Genomic DNA, 25,444 nt, shown 5'->3' with positions numbered 1-25,444 from the left:
GACAGAAGGTAGAGAATTAATTTTTTTTTACTTACATGTGAAATTTCATTTTGTGAAATTTCATTTATCTATCTGAAATAATACTCAAGTTATAGGCTTTTGAAAAATTCAAAGTAGAAAAAGTACCACTTCCGGTTATAGGAAATCGCTCAAAAGTTAATACAGATCTACGATTTTGATAAAATACTTATATATGAAATTTCATCAACCTAGCTGTAACGGTACTCACGTTATCGTGTTTACACACAGAGAGAGAGAGAGAGAGAGAGAGAGAGAGAGAGAGAGAGAGACAGACAGACACACAGACAGACACACAGACATACGGACAAGATTGCAAAATTATGTTTTTCCGTACCAGTGAGGTGTAAAACGTCGAGATTTGTAAAAATCCCGATTTTAAAAAAAAAAATTTCACGATTACAAGACTTTTTCTATACTTCGTAAATACGAGAAAGTAACAAGTTTTAAAAACAAGATTTTCATATCTCGCTCAAAATGAATTAGAACAACTTTTTTGTGATTTTTGTTGTATAATTATATGACGAAATAGATTAAATTGGTAAATTAGGAAATGGTTTAATCAATTTAAAATTTAGTTAGACAGCCTATTAATATATATATATATATATATATATATATATATATATATATATATATATATATATATATATATATATGTGTGTGTGTGTAAAGGTATCCAATAGATACTAAAGTGACCCACGCTTTTCTTTAAAGTAATTTAAATAGTAGTGTCTAATATTTTCTTTATAGTTATTTAAATAGTAGTGTATAATTTATTTTCTACTTTTTAGTGCATTATTACATAAAAGCTTGTTATTAAAACGTTTTGTTATGAATTTTTTTTCAGTACTTTACATGTTTTATTTACAATAGTTATATGACTAAAAACCATTGTCAAGTTTATAGCTAAAGTTTCAGTAAAATGTTTTGGGATGGCGTAGTCTAGTGGTAAAGAACTAGACTGCTGACCCGACTAAAAACCATCGCGAGCCTATTGAACGTGATGACGCGCTTTTGACGTAGAGCCCCCCTCGCTCCACGCCCAACACGGCCGTCATGACGCGTGTGGATAGAACTGCCTACTAATTCGGTCCAGATTTTAATTAGTTCGTAAAAAATTAATTAGGCATCCAATTAAGTCAAATTTAATGTCACAATGCACTGTCTTCATGTCTTGACCTACGTACCAATTACGAACCGTATCTGTCAGTTAGAAGTGTCCGAATTTTTGTTCCGGCGTTTCGATCTAGACTGACGACTGACGACAGAGAGAGGAAATGAGTTAAATAAAAGCTTGTAAAAACTTTTTTTATCTGTAAATGTAAAGTTTGCAAACTTTTTAGTTTCTGTCACCCACCCCCGATGACAGCTACTGTGCACAGTTTATAATGACGATGTTTATCTATAGCCGGTTCTAAAACCAGCTGGATGTAGCATTGTTTTCTTTATTGTCAGCAAGTTTAGGTCATGACTTGGTCGACTTATTGATACTTAATTGACTACTTTACTCTAATTAATCGCTAAATTGAACTGTAAAAACCATTTTGGTCAGTATGTCTAGCAATATGATACAAGGTTAGCGCTACTAAATACATCATCAATTTATTCTATTTCATCTACTATTTCTCAGGACAGAAGTATCAGAAGAAGTTACAAAATTGAACTTTGTGTACGAGTGTGTGTATGTGTGCCTGTGTACGTCCGTGTGTGTGTCCGACACCTGCCTGCTAGTGAGATCTGTTAGACACCTGCCTGCTAGTGAGATCTGTTAGACACCTGTGGAACACCTGGCACAGAACGGCGATGCCATTGAAAGGCTGCGTGTCCCACATCTGGTCGCTGTGTGGCACGATTGCAGCTTTTGCCCCGCGTACAAAGTAAAGAGAATAGATTGAAGAGTGTAAAGAAGAGATTGGAGAGTCTACATATGATCTAAAACAACTACTCAAACAAAATATTAATGTGTTTGGGTCGTAAGCGAATCATTGAATGATTTCAGAAATTTGTATCTGAGAGACACTAAAATGACTTCACATTGTTTTTCAGACTTTTTTCACCGGGGAGGGCACTTGAAATTTTCGGGTAAAGGGGGGGGGGGGGGGGGGGACTCTGATCAAAGTATATATTTTCTATATAAATTCTATTTCATCCGGAGTGGGGGAGGGGGCTGAAAGAAACTCTGGTCCCACATTGTGCCAGTATGCTCGCCAGTATTTGAGGTGTGCGGACCTTTGACCACAGGTAATTTGACCATAGGGGCTTTGATCATAGGGGCTTTGACCATAGGGGCTTTGACCATAGGGGCTTTAAACCATAGCGGCTTTAAACCATAGCGGCTTTGGCTAAAGCGGGGCTTTGACCATAGGTGCTTTGGTTACAGTGGGGCTTTGACCATAGGGGCTTTGGCTACAGTGGGGCTTTGACCATAGGGGCTTTGACCATAGGGGTTTTGACCATAGGGGCTTTGACCATAGGGGCTTTGGCCATAGGGGCTTTGACCATAGGTGCTTTGGTTACAGTGGGGCTTTGACCATAGAGGCTTTGACCATAGGGGCTTTGACCATAGGGGCTTTGACCATAGGGGCTTTGACCATAGGGGCTTTGACCATAGGGGCTTTGACCATAGGGGCTTTGACCATAGGGGCTTTGGCTACAGGTGCTTTGACCATAGGGGCTGTGACCATAGGGGCTTTAAACCATAGCGGCTTTAAACCATAGCGGCTTTGGCTAAAGCGGGGCTTTGACCATAGGTGCTTTGGTTACAGTGGGGCTTTGACCATAGGGGCTTTGGCCATAGGGGCTTTGACCATAGGGGCTTTGACCATAGGGGCTTTGACCATAGGGGCTTTGACCATAGGGGCTTTGACCATAGGGGCTTTGACCATAGGGGCTTTGGCTACAGGTGCTTTGACCATAGGGGCTGTGACCATACGGGGTTTGACCACATGTGTTTTCTCTTTGATCACAGGTGGTTTGTCCAATGCGGGCGTTTGATAATTTTAATAATATTTAGGAAGAGATCCACGCTTTTCTTTATAGTTATTTAAATAGTAGTGTATAATTTATTTTCTGATTTTAGTGCATTATTACATAAAAGCTTGTAATTAAACCGTTTTTTTATGAATTTTTTTCAGTACTTAACATGTTTTATTTATAATAGAGTTACATGACTAAAAACCATTGCGCGCCTATTGAACGTGATGATGCGCTTTTGTCGTAGAGCCCCCCCCCCCTTCCCCCCTCGCTCCACGCCCAAGACGGCCGTGATGACGTGTGTAGATAGAACTGCCTACTAATTCGGTCCAGATTTTAATTAATACATAAAAAATTAATTAGCCGATTAATTAAGTCAAATTGAATGTCACGATGCATTGTCGTCATGTCTTGACCCACGTACCAACTACGAACCGTATCTGTCAGTTAGAAGTGCCTGCAATTTCACACGGACGTTTCGATCTAGACAGACAGACTGACGACAGACTGACGACTGACGACAGAGGAAGTGAGTTAAATAAAAGCTTGTAAAAATACACATTTGTGAAGGATGGCATTACAGTCTTCATTCTCTCCTCCAATGTAGTCACCCAACAATGTGGCGTTTTCTTGAAGGTCTACAGTTGGACTGCACATGGCAAGGTGTCGCAGGAGCAAGCAACCCAGCTGAGAAGCTATACAGAATGCTGCACGAAAAATTACAACGTGCTGTTCAGACATATGGTCAAACAGATGTACTAACATATGGTCAAACAAATGTACTGACATATTTGCGTGCTGTAGCACATCTGTCATTTAGTTAACCATACAAGTATTACTTCTTTGACTATACTGTTGGCATGTTTTTTTTATCCCTAATTTATGCTATGTATTTTCGGGTACATCTACATTATTCATTTTTGAAACATTTATGTCTCATTATTTGTGTTCCATTCATATTTAAAATAAATCTATTTAGGCTTTAGTAAATGTTAATTTCTACTAATGGACTCTCGGGTATAAAATTGTATGAATTCTATCATAAATTTAAATCAAATAACAGTTTCTAATTTATATTTTAAAATCTATAAATTATGGTTAACCTCCCTCTGTGATCAAAGCCCCGCTGTGGTCAAAGCAGAGGCGTAGCGACCCTTCCCGGCGCCCGGGGACAAACTTTCAATTTGGTCGTCTCCCCCCCCCCCCCCCCCCCCTCGGGAGCAAATTTTCAATTTGCACCTCCCCCCCCCCTCAAACTTTCGATTTGCACCCCCACTTCAAACTTTAGATTTGCACCCCCCCCCCCCCCCCTCAAACTGCAAAAATGCAGCTAAAATGACATTTTAATTTGTTTTTACAACCCATTTTGGCGCCCCCTAAGGTCGGCGCCCGGGGACATATGTACCCCCCTGTCCCCCCATCGTTACGCCTCTTGGTCAAAGCCCCGCTGTGGTCAAAGCCCCGCTGTGGTCAAACCCACTATGGTCAAACCCCCTATGGTCAAACCCCCTATGGTCAAAGCCCCGCTGTGGTCAAAGCCCCGCTGTGGTCAAAGCCCCGCTGTGGTCAAACCCCCTATGGTCAAACCCCCTATGGCCAATGCACCTGTGGTCTAAGGAGCTTTGATACTACATGTAATAGTCTTTTAAAATGTCTAGATCTCATTTATACCTGCCGTAAATTCTAAGTAACTTTTGATCTGGCTAGCTGGTCAAAAGTATTTTAACACGGAGGTTTGATCCGTGTTAGGATTTACCTTGTTTGTTTTATTCTTATGTTTTTTGCATTTATATTAATAACTAGCCGTCCCGGCCAGGCCCTGCTCTGGCTTCTGTGAAAAAACTTTCTGTTAAAGATCGTTACCTGTGTGTTTAGTAATCATCATAAACCCGGCACTGCCCACCCAAACCACAACCAACCAAAACAACAAAACGCAAACATAACGCTAACACAATTACAAATACAAACGAAAACAAAAACCTAACAACAAACCCAACCACAATCACAAACACCAATACAAACACAAAGAAAAAACAAACAAAAAAGCAAACGAAAACAAAGACCTAACAACAAACCCAACCACAACCACAAACACCAATACGAACACAAAGAAAAAAACAAACGAAAAAGCAAACGAAAACAAACCAAATCCAAACGCATAACTAACCACAAACACAAATACAAACACAAACCCAAAGAAAAAAACACAAACGAAAACGAAAAAAGAAAGAACAAAAACGAACCAAATCAAAACGCAACCACTAACGCAAACCCAACCTAAACACAAAGAAAACACTAACGCGAACATAAACGCAAAGTGCTCACAGTCTAGCCCGGGGCAGAATCGCCTGTTTCAGCTTAATAATCGACTACAGTACCCCAACTTATTCATAGTCTTTTGCACTCACTTAAACGAACGTAGGTGCCAAACCAAGCCAAATGAACAAGTATAATACTCCAAGCTTATCCGTAAAATACCTACAACATTTGCACTTGATCAATCCCCGCTAATTATGTAACTATTTTTTCCCAACACCAAAACAAATTAATAAAAAGTAAATTCTTTTCCACTAATGCAATGTTTTATAAAGGGAAGTAATTGTGTTTTCCTAATTTATCAAAGGGAAGTAAGTGCCAAAGGACTAAATATAAATAATTTTCAGACATAATTAGAATATTTGTTTTTTTTTTAAATTGTGTTTAACGAAAATGCCGACAATTATTACTATCAGTTTGAAAAATGAAAATTATTTCCCAACACTTTCAATAGTAATTTTTTAACTCATAAATTTAGACTATGAGCACGATAATAGTCTAACACTTAAATCCATAGAAGTATGTCAACGACAAACAAACAAACTTATTTTTACATACAGAATTGAGCTTTATATATTAGATTTTGAATACATTTCTTTTTATAGCTGTGTCATTCTTTAGTATGCCTTATTCTAATAATAATTAAGAGAAGAAATCGCTTTTTTATGTGCTCAGTATACAACCATTTAATTGACCTTTATTTTGTTTTTGGTCAGATTTTGGACCCCTTAAGTTGTTGTGATTGAATTACCTTTACTTTACACTTTATTTATCTATTGGATACCTTTACTAATATTTAGGAAGAGACCCACGCTTTTCTCTATAGTAATTTAAATAGTATTGTATTATTTTATTTTTTAAATAATTTATTTTCTCCTTTTTAGAACATTATTACATAACAGCTTGTTATTAAAACGTTTTCGGTGCAATTTGTTTGTATAATTATCTTTATTCATCAGTCACCAAAGTTGTTTTGGTTGAATTAACTTTATTCATCAGTCACCAAAGTTGTTTTGGTTGAATTTTTACAGTCACTAAATTTGCCCTTTTTAGGTATGAGGTATAACAAAAGGTAGTGTTGCCTAAAGTCATATTGGCAATTGCCGTTTGTCAAAAGACCAAATGACGGGAGTCATAATGCCGAGGGCTGTAATGACAAACTTCCTAAACCAAAGACCCAGGGTCTATTTTATAACGGTCGTTTTTTTCCTGAAACATCTCCCAAATAAGTAATAATAAGAGAACCACCATCCTCGCAATCATCAACAACCCCAACAATCACCAGCTTCCCCACAATCACCAACTTCCCCACCATGCACACGATTACCACAATCACCATCATCTCCACATCACCACATTCATCATCATCATAACCACACACATGTTCAATAGTATTTTGCGTAATTTACTTGATCGTATTTTGTCCAGTGTTTCAATCTTCTTTTTGTCGTATTAGTGCTGTGATTTGTTTGCTTTGAACCACATCCAAAAGTCAGCCACCCCCCTCCCCCCACCCCAGAGATCAAACAGTGTCTGGGTCCTATGTTTACCCTAGTGGGTGGAGACTCACACGTGAAATCGATAGGAGCCCGGTACACAGCTCTGTTTGTCCACGGGCCCTTAATGACCACTAGGTGACAGTTCATATTTCACCCTCGGCCTCAGTCACCCGCCTAACACGAGAGGTCGATCAGTGTATCGTCACACACGCACACACACACACACACACACGATGATATAGATGAATTTTATCGTCATTAATACACACACACACAAAATGGTCAATGTATAAATGAATATTTATATATATATGTATATATATATATATATATATATATATATATATATATATATATATATATATATATATATATATATATATATATATATATATAATATTAAATTTTTGATATATATTTATGGTTTCTAAAATAATTTTAAAAAAACTGAAGTACCGTTTCACTTTGGTTAACAAAATGTTATACATAATAAAAGATCTTATAATGTTGGTTCTGTTAAATTTTGATTGAGTTTTAGGACAACAGAAGTAGTACTTTAAGCTGTTTCTGATTACTCAAAAAATATCATTTATACTTGAGAGATTTATTTAAAACTTTTCAAGTAGATAAAGACTCAATGACAGGGAATTGTGACATATAATGTGACTTAATTAGATGTTTAATTAACCTTTTAAAACTTAATCAATGTTTCGTTTATTTAAAAAATAATCTTTCTCTATTTATGCGCGCATTGTTTACGTTCATTTTGGCGCGCAATTCTTTTTTAAACTCAATTTTATTATATTTTTTTCAAGCCAGCTTTTTAAATCCATTAAGTCAAATAAACCGGGAGTGATCTCCCCTAAACTTTCTCAAATATTCTTATATGAAACAACAGGGGATGGCAACTCGGGATGTAGACATGATTTTTAATCCATTTTAAATACTTAAACTTTTTAAAATAGAATAAAATCTCGTAGAGAAAAGAATTGCACACCAAGTGAACGCCAAATAAAATGTGTATAATAGTGCGGAATGTTATTAGTACTTTATAAATTCACATGCGTTTTTTAAGAAATCGGAAATAGCAAACATTACTACTTCCTGGTGTAGGACAAAAGGCCGACATCCAAAAGGCCGACAAGACATAAGGCCGACAGCCATAAGGCAGACAGCCATAAGACCGACAGACCATAAGGCCGACAAGCATAAAAGATACTAATATCGCAAAAGTTGTGTTACTGCATAGCTCCTATCTAGACAACCATCGAAATAAGGCATGAAAAGGGCGTAACTTTTAAGAGAAGAGACGATGCTAGTTGCTATCCTTATAAGGTGAACCATCGGGTCAAGCGACTGGAGATTACGGGTTTGTCTTAGACACAAAGAATCAAGACCTAAATATTGCGAAATGCTGTCACTGCTGTCTTTCATAGCTCCTTCTATGTAATCGAGGTGAGATAATCATTAAAGAACCAAGTCAAAAGCCGCCGGCATCATCGCCCACATACAACAAGGTGGAACGCCAAGAGACAATGCTAGTTGCGATCCTTATAAGGTGAACTATGGGGTCCATGCGACTGGAGATGACGGGAGTGTACAAAGAATAAACAGACAGGTGGCGTTACCACCATATTTTGTAAAGCAATCAAAGAAACCGAATGAAGTAGAACAATCGCGTGCTTTGACTAGACTACATGTTTAATACAGACAGAATTATATTTTAGTTTCGTCCATTGCGAATTGCGTGAAAAAAAAGTGTATATTATATTCGTTGGATTCATTAATTCTGTTGTGATTGTGATACAAGTGAGCCGAAATTGGTGCCTTATTTTTGTTTTGTTTTTTGTGATTACCCCTGTGATGTCCCTATATATGGACCAATATATCAGCAACAAATAATTGGTTACATCGTGTGTTTTATTTTACCCTATTGTATGTACCTAAGAAAATTTATTAGAAACTTAAAAAGTCGTATATAATTACATAATTTATATATTAAACATGGCTGTAACTGTAGTTTGTTATTTATAAAACTTGTCGGCCTTTTGTCTTGTCGGCCTTTTGTCTTGTCGGTCTTTTGTATGTCGGCCTTTTGTCTTGTCGGCCTTTTGGATGTCTGCCTTTTGGCAGTCGGCTTTTTGTCTTGTCGGCCTTTTGTCTTGTCGGCCTTTTGTCTTGTCGGTCTTTTGTATGTCGGCCTTTTGTCTTGTCGGCCTTTTGGATGCCGGCCTTTTGGCAGTCGGCCTTTTGTCTTGTCGGCCTTTTGTCCGTGTCGGCCTTTTGTCCATGTCGGCCTTTTGTCCGGATCCCCTACTTCCTGTCAACGGAAATTACTCAAAATTTTATAAAAGGCAGAAAATTAGATCTTTTACTTACATGTGAAATTTCATTTATCTATCTGAAATAGTACTCAAGTTATAGGCTTTTGAAAAATTGAAAGTAGAAAAAGTTCCACTTCCGGTTATTGGAAATCGCTCAAATGTTGACAGGGATCTACGATTTTGATAAAATACCTATAAATGAAATTTCATCAACCTAGCTGTAACGGTACTCAAGTTATCGTGTTTACAGACACACACACACACATACACACACACAGACATACGTACAAGATTGCAAAATTATGTTTTTCCGACTCAAGGAGGTGTAAAACGTCGAGATTTGCAAAAATCTCGATTTTTTTTTTTGTTTTTTTTTTGCGCGCGATTACAATACATTCTCTATACTCTGTATACGAGAAAGTAAAAACATGATTCTAAATACTGAGCACTGTTAGCGGCTAGTTTACGTTAAGGTTCATATGACAGAGCATGTCTATTGAAATGTTCTTTTACTAAAGACTTAAGCTTAGGGTTGTTTTTTTTCCTGAAGGACTAACTTCTGCTCCTGGCCTTTTGAAATTCTAATAGGTAAACAAGATAGGGTTAGGGTTAGGATGTCAGCCAAATTTGAAGTTGTCATTGGGTTAGGGTTAGGGTATCAGCCAAATTTTTCATAATTGGTGAAAGGCAAGCCGGCGCAGCCACACAGCACTTGTGGGAGGGAGACGTTACATAAGGACACCTGCACTCCGCACGACTTCTCTCCGGCCCTCGGGGGGTCGGCGTGGTCACACGGTGGGGGAGAGGCGTTACACACAAAGATGAAACCAGATCGGGCCACATTGTTTCTAAAGAGAGGCCCATTGTTGTCATGCTCTCTGGTTGCTTGTAATCCCTTTAGGCGTCCTGTATCTTCCTTAACCCTAACTCAAACTACAACCCAAACTTTAACCCTAATCATAACTATCTTCAGAAGGAAAAGTATCAGAAAACATAACCTCAACACGTCTTCAGAAAACATGATTTCCCCCCCCCCCCCCCTCCCCTCACCCCAACACCAGAAAACATGCCCCCCTCACCCCATCATCAGAAAATATTACCCCCAGTTATGAGAGACTATGACACCCCCCCCCCCCCCCCACACACACACACACACAAACACCAACCCTCTACCTTGCAGAAATACTAGATTTCAGTGTGAAGTTAATGAACTGTTTTACTTGCCTGTTCTTCAATGTCAGAAGATTCGAAGAATCAAATGCACAAACCAGTTACGTTTTACCAAAAATTAATTTGTTGTATTTGTTTAAATTGTATCAAACTAATTAGCAGTCAATTGGTATGGATTCCTTTAAAAAAATTAAAATTCCATTTTTTTTTCTCAATGATGTCTATCTAACATGTACTTAACAGAGGCGTAGCTAGGGGAGGGCGGGGAGGGCGGCCGCCCGGGCGCCAACCCTAAGGGGGCGCCAAAAGGGGTAGAAAAAAATTAAAAGCTCATTTTAAGCTGTAGTTTTGAATTATAAACAGTCAAAGTAAAGAAATTTAACGGCTGAGAGCCTTTGCATACTGATTTAACTGTGTAACTGTAAAACGTATATCTTTAAGAAACAGTGACCGGAAAAACCGCTTTCCAGCTTTCCTAGACGGGGAGGGGGGGGGGCGCTTTTTCGAAGACTAAAATAGAAAAAATTTACACCGGATTAAGGAATAAATAACCGATATCACTCAGAAAAGAAACCCATTGAACTAAAGCATATTTTACGATTGTATAACATAAAAAGAGTTAGTGGCGTTTAAAATCCGCTCTACCATTTTTGTCCAAGAGGGTGGGGCGCTTTTTCACTAACAAAAATCGCAGGATTTGTACTGGATCGGTTGCTATATAACTCTTTTAACACTTAGAAAAGAAATCCACTGTAATAACACTTAATGTACGATTTCACTACCCAGTTTTGCTAAGTAATAACGCGACTAGTTCTTTGCAGTGTTTCTTCAAGACTTTTTTCCCCCGAGGGGGGGGGGGGGGGGCACTAGAAATTTTCGGGGGGACGTTAGACTTTCTTATAAATTATATAAATTTCATTTCGTTCGGGGGGGGTAGAATTTTTTCGGGGGGGGGGGGGGGGCTTTGCCGAATAGATGCCTGGAAGAAACTCTGGTTCTTTGTACGATTTTTTACGATTCTCTCAACTTGATCGTGATAGATCAGATGCTTTACTTGATTGCATTACATCTTGCCTGGATCACTGCATTAAAGAGAAATAAATATAACGGATTCTTGTCTCGCTATCCGATCAGTAAAATAGCAGATTGACGGAGCGGGTGGATGGGAAGCAACACTCTTTGCCAAAATTTTAAGAGAGAAGAAAATTAGTATATTGTACTGATTATTACTTTGTTCAACCTAACTGATAATTCAAAGTTGCAATACTGGCCTACAATAATCGAAATTGTTCTAAAGACACGCCCAAAGGAGACCAAATAAGGCTTGCACCTTCTACAAAATACACTCTTAAGCAGTGGTTCTTAATTTTTTTGGAGAACCGAACCCCACCAGTTTCATACGCGCAATCACCGAACCCTTCTAAATAGTTGAATCGTCCACAATGACAAATCCGATCGTGAATCCTATGAGTCGGGCGTGTGTCTTGACCTCCGCGGAAGCCCTAAGACTGAATTACCGAACCTCTCGGGTTCGATGGAGCCCACTGTTCTAAGCTCTTTTGATTTTCTACTTTTTATTCGTTTCTGCATCTTAAGGGGAATTTAATTTACTTTAATCTATTGAAGTTTTAGGGAACGACAATCAGCGTAATTGTTAATTTTTTTCCAGACTGTCGCACACACAAACACACACGCATATATATATATATATATATATATATATATATATATATATATATATATATATATATATATATATATATATATATATATATATATATATATATATATATATATATATATATATATATATATGGGGGACGCCAAGCTAAAAGATCGCCCCGGGCGCCGGGAGGGGTCGCTACACCTCTGGTACTTAATGGTATAATTACATGAAATAAACACGTTGAAAACATGATATTCATTTTGTATCTAGAAAACTGGGTCAAGCGACCTGGTGATCATACTGTAGATAATGTATTAGATGTAACCTTAGGTCTGGTCTATCCAAGTTTGATTTCCACTTTTGTAACTTTTTGAAATTGTCAACCCAAAACTTTATAGCACGCACCCAAACCATTGATGATAATGTATCATGCAATTAGACGGTTTTATATATAACTATGGTATAGTTGTGGTGTAGTTGTGGTGTAGTTGTGGTGTAGTTGTGGTGTAGTTGTGGTGTAGTTGTGGTGTAGTTGTGGTGTAGTTGTGGTGTAGTTGTGGTGTAGTTGTGGTGTAGTTGTGGTGTAGTTGTGGTGTAGTTGTGGTGTAGGTGTGGTGTAGTTGTGGTGTAGTTGTGGTGTAGTTGTGGTGTAGCTGTGGTGTAGCTGTGGTGTAGTTGTGGTGTAGTTGTCGTGTAGTTGTCGTGTAGTTGTGGTGTAGCTGTGGTGTAGTTGTCGTGTAGTTGTGGTGTAGTTGTGGTGTAGTTGTCGTGTAGTTGTGGTGTAGTTATGGTGTAGTTGAGGTAGGCCTACTAGTGTAAAACAAGTTCTAGGCTTGTGTTTGTAAAAACGTTCTTTTGGATTGTTCTACCTGGATAAAAAAGTGTCTGCTATTTAAAAGATAAAGACGAAACAACAAAAAAAAAAAACTTGACAGCAATGGAGGCAACTCCTCTCTGTAATATTATCGTCTACAAGCGCCTAAGGCACAGTCCTATCGAGTGCTACTTTTGTTAATCCGATATTAAAGGATTCGGGGCTGTTCTGTCTAGCACACGTTGATACGTAAAGTTTTGGAATAAATTACACATTTGAATTTTGAATAGAGCTGGGCTATCCGTCAGAAGGTGTTTTAACTGGGTAATTCAACACACACGCAACATACACACACACTGTAACTGGTTTTGAAAATTCAACACACATACACTCATCCAGGAGAGTAATGGAGATATAATGGGTAGGGGGGGTGAAGGTGTTTTTATGAATCTTGTGTTGTGGGTTTGTAGTGGGGGGGGGGTAATCAAATCTAATAAGGAACATCGGAGTGGTTTAACGAATGTTGAAGGAATTGTTTACCGAATGTTGATGGCATTGTTTACCGAATGTTGATGGCATTGTTTACCGAATGTTGATAAAATTGTGTAACTCACCTCTATCGGGGAAGCTCCTGATGACGTTGGAATTGTATGGTCCACTGGAGCGTGTCAGTCCACCCGTGTCGGTCAAGGCCGAGTATAAGTCCTGCATGTACTGGGGTGGAGTCAGGTGAGACAAGTGTTTGGGGATGCGGGAGAAACCGAAAACTTTGATGAGTTTGGCTAGAACATCTGGCCGTGCGATGGACTCCTCGCTTTCAGTAGACGCCATGGTTCGTCCCGTCCAGGGGCCGTCCATCGACCGTCCTGGGGCCGCACTGCACAGAGTTAGCCAAAGCTGCAGTGCTAGAAGCAGGCGCAAAAAGTTCCAGAATGTTCTAGTCCGGCATGCGATGAGTCCCATGGTTATGTGCCTCACCTCATCCTACAGCCACCAACCGTCAAACCGGCAGATTCAGTCGCCACCAACCGTCAAACCGGCAGATTCAGTCGCCTCCAACCGTCAAACCGGCAGATTCAGTCGCCTCCAACCGTGTAACCGGCAGATTCAGTCGCCTCCAACCGTCAAACCGGCAGATTCAGTCGCCTCCAACCGTGTAACCGGCAGATTCAGTCGCCTCCAACCGTGTAACCGGCAGATTCAGTCGCCACCAACCGTGTAACCGGCAGTTCAGGCGCCACCAACCGGCTGATTTAGTCAGTGAACAATCATGGCTTGAATATCCTGACCATGGCAGCCTTAGTGAGTCAGGCAGTCGATAAACTGACGCACACACACACACACGAATCCGAAACAACAAAACACAAATTGCGTCTTTCCAAATGGAAGAGAGATGAGCACAAGATGTGCAGGTAGAATCTCTTAAGGCAGCTGGAGGTAGCAATGTGTTTGTTGTCATACCGCATGCATGACACATGAGCTCACCTGAGGCCCCAAGCTAATCAATACCTGCCGTGCTCGACACAATCGCAAATTGACAACACTCCTGTAACTCTGGAACTCACTCCCAGTAGTACTTGTCCACTCACGAATATTCCACCTTACATTCCCGACTGAGTGAAATGACTTGCTCCACCGTTTCCCTGCACGTGGAATCCAACGGTCGGATTGTTGAAATTGTTGAGGGCGAACACACCTGACGGTTGTAGTCAAGTGCCGCCAACTCGGGTCTCCTATTCAATACCAAACTCAGTCGAGCATGGCGCTGGCTCCAACAATAAGTAGCAGGTAAAAACAATCCCCGGGGAAAGGACGGGTGTGGGGAGGTGGGGGAGGGAGAGGATAAAACCGGCTGATTGTCGTGGGCCCAACTTGTTGAATGGGGGCGGGGCAGTCACTAGAACACGCCTCCTTTGATAGCAACACCTGTGATCCCCCGGGGCATACGGGCTGACACTACAACACGGACCATCAAGCAGCTATTGACAAACTCTTCGTGGCGGGCCGCCCGCACATTTCTAATATTGATATCATCCTAGACGGGCCGCTACATTCGCACATTTCTAATATTGATATCATCCTAGACGGGCCGCTACATTCGCACATTTCTAATATTGATATCATCCTAGACGGGCCGCTACATTCGCACATTTCTAATATTGATATCATCCTAGACGGGCCGCTACATTCGCACATTTCTAATATTGATATCATCCTAGACGGGCCGCTACATTCGCACATTTCTAATATTGATATCATCCTAGACAGGCCGCCCGCACATTTCTAATATTGATATCATCCTAGACGGGCCGCTACATTCGCACATTTCTAATATTGATATCATCCTAGACAGGCCGCCCGCACATTTCTAATATTGATATCATCCTAGACGGGCCGCTACATTCGCACATTTCTAATATTGATATCATCCTAGACGGGCCGCTACATTCGCACATTTCTAATATTGATATCTAATTTCATAAACCGGGAGTGATCTCCCATAAACTTTCTCGAATATTCTTATATAACATTTCGGGGGATGGCAACTCGGGATATAGACATGATGTTTACAAATTTTTACTTAACTTGCTTCCTCTGTTTGTCGTCAGTCGTTAGTTTATCTGTCTAGATCGAAACGCCCGAGCGAAATTTCGGACACTTCTATCTGACAGATTTTTTCAACGTTGGCACGTGGGTCAAGACATAAAGACAATGCAACATGACATTAAATTTGACTAAATTGGTTGCCTGATTAAATTTTTTTATAAATTAATTAAAACTGTGTCAAAATTAGTAGGCTGTCTAATTAAACTATTCCGCACTATGAGACACGCGTCATCACGTTCATTAAGTGCGCATGGTTTTTAGTCATGCAACTCTATTATAAATTTTTAAAATTTAAAGTACTGAAAAAAATTCATAAAAAACGTTTTAATAACAAGCTCTTATGTAATAATGCATAAAAAGTAGAAAATAAATTATACACTACTATTTAAATAACTATAAAGAAAAGCGTGGGTCTCTTCCTAAATATTAAATAAGGTATACAATAGATACTAAAGTAACCCACGCTTTTCTTTATGGTTATTTAAATAGTAGTGTATAATTTATCTTCTACTTTTTAGTGCATTATCACATAAAAGCTTGTTATTAAAACGTTTTTTATGAAATTTTTAAAGCAATTTTTAATTACCTAATTTTTTTAAACAGAATATAATCTCGTAAAAAAGAATTGCGCACCAACTGAACGCCAAACGATCTGTGTATAATAGTGCGGAATATTATTAGTACTTTATACATTCATAAGCGGTTTTTAAGAAATAGGAAATAGCGTAAATTACTACTTCCAGTCAACGGAAATTACTCAAAATTTAACAGAAGGCAAAAATTACATCTTTTACTTATATATTGAAATTTATAAGTCCCACTTCCAATTATCCGAAATCGCTGAAAAGTTATTACGGATCTACAAATTTGATATAATACTTATATGTGAAATTTCATCAACCTAGCTGTAACGGTACTCAAGTTATCGTGTTCACAGACATACACTTACACACACTCAGACATACGGACAGAATTGCAAAGCCCAGTTTTTCCGACTCGATTACGCATAGAACACCAAAATTTTGATATATCTGCATTAACTATTTTTGCCCGATGAAAATAAGTCCCCTGTACTCCGTATATGATGTAGTACTGAGGTGTAAAACGATGAAAACTGTCAAATGTTCAGGTGATTTTTGTGCACGATTATAATACTTCCTCTATTCTGTATACGAGAAAGTAAAATGTTATGGTCACGATAGACTGAATAGGAAATCTATTTAAAAAAACGCATTTTTTTAAATAAAAGTAATTGACAACTACATACATCTTACTTAGTTAACCCCCCCCCTTTTTTTTCACCCCCCCCCCCCCAAACCCACCATATGACCACTTACCTGGTTACCTCTATAAATATTTTTGTAGCGGTTTTCGATACATGATATGGATAATTGATCATATAGTCACCCAAGCTTAGACAGGCTGTTTCACCAGGCGAATAGAACACGGGTGGCCTCGAGGTGGAGCTGCATCTCGAAAGTCCCTGAGTCCACCTAACCTTGATGCGTATCTGCACACGGTAGGGAGAGTAATGGCGGCTGGGCATAGTGCTGACCACATTATCCATTCATATGCCGAAGTCAAAAACAATTTAACTCTACTTCGCTGCAAAATGGATCGGTATGTTTGAAGAGGAATCTTTCCGTTTTCTTTGGTGGCCGGAAAGAACCGCAACGGAAAAAAGCGCAACGGAAAAAAGCGCAAAACAAAAAGCTCAACGGAAAAAAGCGCACACGGAAAATAGCGCAAAGAGAAAAAAGCGCACACAGAAAAAAGCGCAAAGAGAAAAAAGCGCAAAGAGAAAAAAGCGCAAAGAGAAAAAAGCGCACACAGAAAAAAGCGCAAAGAGAAAAAAGCGCACACAGAAAAAAGCGCAAAGAGAAAAAAGCGCACACAGAAAAAAGCGCAAAGAGAAAAAAGCGCAAACGGAAAAAAGCGCAAAGAGAAAAAAGCGCACACGGAAAAAGCGCAAACGGAAAAAAGCGCAAACGGAAAAAGCGCAAACAGAAAAAAGCGCAAACGGAAAAAAGCGCAAAGAGAAAAAAGCGCACACAGAAAAAAGCGCAAACAGAAAAAAGCGCAAACGGAAAAAAGCGCACACAGAAAAAAAGCGCAAACGGAAAAGAAAGGCAAACTGAAAAAAGCGCAACGACAAACAGCGCAACGGAAAAAAGCGCAAAAAAGGAAAAAAAACGCAAACAGAAAAAAGCACACACAGAAAACTGTGCACACCGAAAAATGCACAAAGAGCCATTTTCGCACAAAGACCTATAAGGACTAGATGACACATTTATACATGATTGTTAGGGCTGTTGTGAGAGTGTTGTGTTTGACCTGACGCGATATACTACCACTTAAAGCATACCACTACCATGTGCATTCACATCACCACGATACAGGCGATAATCGCTTGACACAACGTCTATTTTTTTTCTTGTTCACTATTTATTCAACGACTATTCTCGAATAAATAAACATAAAACTATCCTTCATATTGGCATTACACGGAGTATCTCGTACATGCTCCCTAGTCCCAAGCTTGCATTCTATAACAACCCGTTTCTATCGCAAAACTTCACTCTCTTTCTTCCGAGTCATCAAACATGCATTCGCTATATCTCTCGCACCAACATTCATTCGCACAAAAATACCCTGATAAAACACACATCATAATCATTATGTATTACACTTTATGTGTAAATATGGAACTTTGAGCAAAAACAAACGCAAACATAAACGCAAACGGAAATATAAACAAACCAGTAAATGCAAACATAATAAAAAAAAAGCAAACTCATACATAAACTTAATCGGAAAAACAAACAGGAACGTAAACGCAAACTTAAACGCAAACTCAAACGGAAACGTAAACACTAAAATAAACGAAAACATAAACATACACGCAAACTCAAACGCAAAAAATAACGCAAAAATATAACGGAAATACAAACCTAAATGAAAAACAAATATACACCGGGAGTGGTCTCCCCTAAACTTTCTCGGATATTCTAATATAAAACTACGAGGGATGGCAACTCAGGACATAGACAATATTTGTAATCCATTTTTAATTACTTAAACTTTTTATAATAGAATGGAATCTCGTAAAAAAATGAATTGCACACTAAGTGAACGCCTAATAAAATGTGCATAATAGTGCGCAATATTATTAGTACTTTATAAATTTACGTGCGTTTTTTGAGAAATCGGAAATAGCGTAAATTAATACTTCCGGTCAATGGAAATTACTCAAAATTTGACAGAAGGTAGAGAATTAGATTTTTTACTTACATGTGAAATTTCATTTATCTATCTGAAATAGTACTCAAGTTTAGGGTTTTGAAAAATTCAAAGTAGAAAAAGTACCACTTCCGGTTATTGGAAACCGCTCAAAAGTTGATATGGATCTACGATTTTGATAAAATACTTATATATGAAATTTCATCAACCTAGCTGTAACGGTACTTAAGTAATCGTGTTTACACAGACACACACACACACACACACAGACACACACAGACACACACACACAGAAACACAGACATACGGACAAGATTGCAAAATTATGTTTTTCCGTATCAGCGAGGTGTAAAACGTCGAGATTTCTAAAAATCTCGATTTTTTTTTTGCACGATCTGTACTTCGTATATACGAGAAAGTAAAAAGCAAATATGAACACAAAAATGAAGGCATAAAATAATGATGACATAAACGCGAACATAACATCATCATCATCATTATCATTCCTTTGTGGCCCCTGGGGACCAAAGGGCTGCAACCACAAATCTCCTTTGGACTCGGTTTTGGGCTGCCTCCTTTATCTGTGCCCATGTGAGCCCAGCTGTTTTCGCCCCTTCAACCGTTCTTCTCCATGTCTTCCTTGACCGGCCCATCCTCCTTTTTCCCTGGGGATTCCAGTCTAAAGCATGCCTTGCGATGTTTTCTTTTTCCTTTCTTAATGTGTGACCGATCCATCCCCATTTTCGGGCCTTGACATCTGTCTCTATTGGCTGTTGCTTTAAAGTTCGCCACAGGTCTTTGTTTGATATTTTGTCTGGCCATCTTATTTTAAGTATATGTCGTAAGCATTTGTTTACGAATGCCTTTAGCTTATCAGTATTTGTCTTCGTGACCCTCCAAGTCTCCGAGCCATAGAGCAGCACTGCCTTGACATTTGAGTTGAAAATCCCAATTTTGCTCCGGAGTGACAGGGCCGTGGACCTCCACATCGGGCGCAGTGAGTTGAAGGCACATCTAGCGAACATAAGCTCAAACTTAACTGCAAAGGTAAACAAAAACGCAAACGGAAAGATAAACGCAAACATGCTAACTAGGAGTAAGGTAGGGCACTAAGAGCCGTGTGGTATTAGGACCCAGTAAGCATCTCACCCCCCCCCCCCCCCCCCACAAAACCCCTAATAAAACTACTAATCTTCTTCTGATGTAACAACCACTGCTGTTCTTTGATAACAGAAAAGCAGAGGATTCTTCTTATGTCTTTTATGACTCACTTCGCCCAATAGGGAGAAGATGAAACAATAATTAATCCCAACTCTTTCTTCAAGATTTTTCACTTCCATAAAACCATTTTGTGACATAACTGAGGAAACTTCACTTTGTAAAAAACCACATGCCTTTTTCAATGCTATTTTTTTTTTAAGTCTGCAAGCATTTTTTGCTGTACATTATAACACCATTTTTATAAATATACTAGCCGTCCCGGCCAGGCCCTGCTCTGGCCTCTGTGAAAAACCTTTCTGTTAAGGACCATTACCTGTGTGTTTAGTAATCGTCATATACCCGGCATTGCCCACCCTAACCACAACCAACCAAAACAAAAACAAAAAACGCAAACATAACGCAAACACGAATACAAACGAAAACAAAAACCTAACAACAAACCCAACCACAAACACCAATACAAACACAAAGAAAAAACAAACGAAAAAGCAAACGAAAACAAACCAAGTCCAAACGCAAACCCAACACAACACAACAAAAACACAAACACAACACAATTCGGGACGGCTAGTATTATATCAAATTGTATATCATCTTGTAGTTTGGTGCAGGTGTCTATGAAAGAGTTTTCTGTTGCGACCGACAAAAACGATTTCCCTTCGTGCGCAAAAAGGACAAACAAAAAGAATGCGCAAAAAAAAATACACAAATAATAACCTGCGGGAATTCCTGTTCCCGAATAAAGATGTCTTTTGTTACTTCACCTGTCTTTGATTTAAAATAATAATAAGAAAACAGTACGTTCAGTGTATGGAATAAATAAAAGGCAGTATTAAAAATACCAACGACATTGCACTTAATCAATCCCCGCTAATTGTGTAATTATTTTTTTTCTAACACCAAAACAAAGTTTTAAAAAATGTCATACAAAACGTTTTAATAATAAGCTTTTATGTACTAATGCACTAAAAAGTAGAAAATAAATTATAGACTACTATTTAAATAGCTATAAAGAAAAGCGTGGGTCACTTTAGTATCTATTGGATACCTTTACTAATGTTTAGGAAGAGACCCACGCTTCTCTTTCTAGTTATTTAAATAGTAGTCTATAATTTTTGCTCTACTTTTTAGTACATTAGTGCATAAAAGCTTGTTATTAAAACGTTTTTTATGGAAAAAAAATTATTACTTTACATGTTGTTTTTTTTACAATAGAGTTTCATGACTAAAAACCATTGCGCGCCTATTGAACGTGATGACGCGTGTGGTGTGGTTGGATAGAAATGCCTACTAATTTGGTCAAAATTTTAATTAATTCATAAAAAAATTAATTAGGCATCCAATTGAGTCAAATTTAATGTCACGATGCATTGTCTTCATGTCTAGACCCACGTACAAATTAAGAACCGTATCAGTCAAGTAGAAGTGCCTGCAATTTTGCTCCGGCGTTTCGATCTAGACAGACTTACGACAGACTGATGTTACGTTTACCTATCTATCAGCCAGATAGATGGTGAACGTCCCCGGATTCTTTTTTTGGGGTTATATGCAAATGACTTAAAGCCTAAATGAATGAACACTAACTCAACAACACACTAGGGCTCGATCTCGATGTCTAGGGAAAACTAGTGATACTATTGAAGTTAACACTCATCCAATCTGCATACAACCTTTAATAAGCGAACACAGTTGTGGCAGAACACAAGGTTAAACTAGATAAAATATTTAATTTATAAAATGACAAAACCCAACTTACAAAGCGTAAGAAAAAACACTATTACAGATTTCAACACTGTATAAAAATAGCCACAGGCCACACAACACTGCTATAGCTTCAAGAATCACTTGGCGACAAGTAATTTTACACTAGAAGACTAAATCAACTTAAGAAAGCATAGCACACACAGGACTTAAGTTCTCTCACGTTCAATGGTCAGAATCTATTGCCGGACAATATGGACGGCTTGGTCCTAATAGACCGCTTAATCAAGGTAGACTGCCACGTGTGGCGAGTGTGCGGTGCAGTTAAAGACTTCTGCAACAGGGGAGGTTATCCTCAACTCATGTAGCCATTGGTTGGGATGGTCATCTGATCAGAATCAATCAATCAGATCTTAATGGAAAATTTCTGGGTCCTAGACACCTTAATAAGACAGTGGAAAAACCCCAGATAGTTGCACCATCATTCCATATAAGGTATTATACAATGTCAAAATAAAACATTACTGAACCTAAGTAGGTCACACTGACGACAGAATGACGAGGAAGTGAGTTAAATAAAAGCTTGAAAAAAGTAAATTCTTTTTCCCCGATGTAATGTTTTTTTAAAGGGAAGTAGCTGTGTTTCCCTAATCAAGGGACGTAAAGAGCGCTAAAGGAGTAAATGCAAATACATTTCAGACACAATTAGAAATTTTATAAACGTTGATTTAGAATAGTTTTATTTTGGTGAATTTTTTTGGAACATTGATTGTTGATGCCCAAAACAAAATGGCCGACATTTGTCCGGTTTCACCTTGCCATAAAGTTTTGATCATTCTCAGAGTGAAACATGACTGATCAATATCATAATGATTTTATTTATTAGATAACTAAATCTATATGAATATATTAATTTTGTCCACTAGCTTCCATGTTCAGAAAAGTTATAACATTTATTGTCATGCGGCTCTTGTTGCCTCTGGTGCAAGTTAATCATTGAATTCTTTATAAGGCGATAAAACCACCCTTGCCCCACCTATTTTTCACCCAACATAAAACTTCTAATCCTTTTGTTGGTAACATAGATGACTGTTCTTAGAAATCAGCCAATCAGAGGTGGCATGTTTTGTCATTTATGACCATCATGGTCCAGCAGGAAGGAGATCAAAGAGGAATCAGTAGTCCTATCACTGCCCTACCCTCAACATTCGTCACCTCCTTAAAATAATTACGTCATCACAATGAAACTTCTAATCCCTTTGTAGGTAACATAGATTGCTGCCCTTAGATCTCAGCCAACCAAAGAGAGCATCCCTTATGTAATGTATGGCCCTCAGGGTCCAGCCAGGAGCACAAAGGGGAAATCAGTACCACTGCTCTCCCCTCAACATTTCTCACCTCCCTGTAATGTTATGTAATGTATAGCACACATGGCTTATCAGGGGAAAGTATCCAGGCAGATTAGTTAGTACCACCCCCTTTTACATCCAAGAATCTTTACTCTGAACAGATACACACTGGGTATACTAATGTGTCTATTGTAAACTACTAGACTGTAGGCCCTATGGAGACCAGCAATTGGATAAATTTTGGACTGGGTCCATTGGGGCCTAGTGATAACTGGTATCATTTAAAGTATACACAGCATTAGCTAGTTTGGGGTTAGAAATTAATGATTTTTATTGTGGAGCTAGTCTAAACTAGGAGATATTACTTAGTGCCCGGCAACATTTGCCCCAAATGCTCATTTAGGGAGTTTTGTTACAAATGCTAATTTTAACCAATTTAAAGTAAATTTAATAGCCGTAATTATTATTTTTACATTGTGTAAGATGTGTTAAAATAATTTGGCATTTCAAAATCAGTAAAAATCTTTAAAAATGTACACGTACTAGTGCCCTTCTTTACCCTATATAATATTTTTCCAACATCAAAACAAACTTTAAAAGCAAAGTATTTTTTTTCATGGTCTAAATTTTTATTGGTACAAAGGGATGCTATTTGTATCTTTTTACTTTCTCGTATATACGAAGCATAGAGAAAGTCTTATAATCGTGCAAAAAAAATCGACATTTTTACAAATCTCGACGTTTTAGGGATCCCTGTGTCGGAAAAACATAGTTTTGCAATCTTGTCCGTATGTCTGTGTGTATGTGTGTCTGTGTGTGTGTAAACACGATAACTTGAGTACCGTTACAGCTAGGTTAATGAAATTTCATATATAACTATTATATCAAAATCTTAGATCCGTAGCACTTTTTGAGCGATTTCCGATAACCGGAAGTGGTACTTTTTCTACTTTGAATTTTTCAAAAGCCTATAACTTGAGTACTATTTCACATAGATAAATGAAATTTCACGTGTAAGTAAAAAAACTAATTCTCTACCTTCTATCAAATTTTGAGTAATTTCCGTTGAACGGAAGTAGTAATTTACGCTATTTCCGATTTCCCAAAAAAACTTATGTAAATGTATAAAGTACTAATAATATTGCGCAATATTATGCACATTTTATTTGGCGTTCACTTGGTGTGCAATTCTTTTTTCTACGAGATTTTACTCTATTTTAAAAAGTTTAAGTATTTAAAATGGATTAAAAATCATGTCTGTATCCCGAGTTCCAATCCCCTGTTGTTTTATATAAGAATATTCCAGAAAGTTTAGGGGAGATCACTCCCAGTTTATTTTCAGACAAAATGAGAATTTTTGTGAATGGTAATATATTAATTTTGATTTTGATCTTTGCATACTACGTCGATCAAAATTTAAAACAAAATTTATTTTGAAAATGATTGAGTTTTTTACACATCAATTTAGATTACACAATGGCGATCAACTCGAGTTTTTTTTATTACTATATGCATGTCTTCCACAAACATGCATTACATAACGAGGTACTGAGTCCCCTTTATAGATTCCAATGATAAACAAAGACTAAAAAGCTGAAGAGTCTATAAATAAGAGACAAAATTGCCCCGCGCTGAATGCTGCGCGCCATATTAACAGTTTCTTCCATGCATCTCTTCCTCCCCCCCCCCTTCCGAAGAAAGTTGAATTTATATAGAAAACATACTTTTACCAGTGTCTTCCCCCCCCCCCCCCCCCCCCCGGAGAAAAAAATCTTGAAGAAACACTGCATATTAGACTTAAAATTACGGCGGAAATAAGATCTTAATTAGTGATAACAAATATTTAGTAAACAACGCAGCTTGAAAGGCTTTTAAATAAAAAGAAAAAACCTGGATTATAATAATGAAGAGATCTAATTTGATTCTACCCTCAGTCCCGTTTTTATTTCAAATTGTTAAACAGAGGCGTAGCTAGGGTAGGGTGGCCGAACAGAGTAGGAATTCTTTTTATAAAGCTCATTTTGAGCTGCATTACTTAATTATAATTATATACAGTCGAAGTTAAGAAAATAGACTGTTACTTGGCTTTGAGGGCTTATAAAACTTTTCTGCATCCATTGCCTATCACCAACATCAAATTCGTTAGACAATGTGAATAACTCAATAAATGGGGGGAGGGGGGGGGGGGGGGGGTTAGTCGATAGTTCGCCATATTGAAGCTGACCATTGCACATTCCTAATGGCATACTGAAGTTGACTGTTGCACATTCCTACTGATTTCATATTAAAGCTGACCATTGTACATTCCTTATGATTATGTCATACTGAAGTTGACCATTGTACATTCCTTATGTCGTACTGAAGTTGACCATTGCATGTTCCACATTGTGTCAGACTGTCTGAACATTAAAGCAATAACATTTCTGTGTGCAATATTCCTGATATTTTCAAGCACTACAACAATACTGGTACACGCTGAAGCATGAGCTCAATTTGTTCAATTATTGGTTGCCACTAGATGGAACAAGTTCAAAACAAAAACA

The 25,444-nt window shown here is 38.2% G+C and overlaps 1 protein-coding gene across 1 annotated transcript in view; it reads right to left on the bottom strand.

The window, feature by feature from the left end:
• Window positions 1-14,511, bottom strand: part of LOC131950288 (bone morphogenetic protein 2) — a 46,177-nt gene extending 31,666 nt beyond the window's left edge. Inside the window, exon 1 of the mRNA XM_059312374.1 lies at window positions 13,398-14,511. Coding sequence (XP_059168357.1) covers window positions 13,398-13,746 — 349 coding nt within the window. The 5' untranslated portion in view covers window positions 13,747-14,511. The remainder of the gene's footprint in view (window positions 1-13,397) is intronic.
• Window positions 14,512-25,444: the final 10,933 nt, after the last annotated feature.

The sequence above is a fragment of the Physella acuta genome, unplaced genomic scaffold (assembly GCF_028476545.2).
Source record: "Physella acuta isolate Inbredline_101_S28 unplaced genomic scaffold, ASM2847654v3 ptg000750l, whole genome shotgun sequence".
In the NCBI taxonomy this organism is placed as follows: domain Eukaryota; kingdom Metazoa; phylum Mollusca; class Gastropoda; family Physidae; genus Physella; species Physella acuta.
This window is presented reverse-complemented; position numbering and strand designations above follow the sequence as displayed.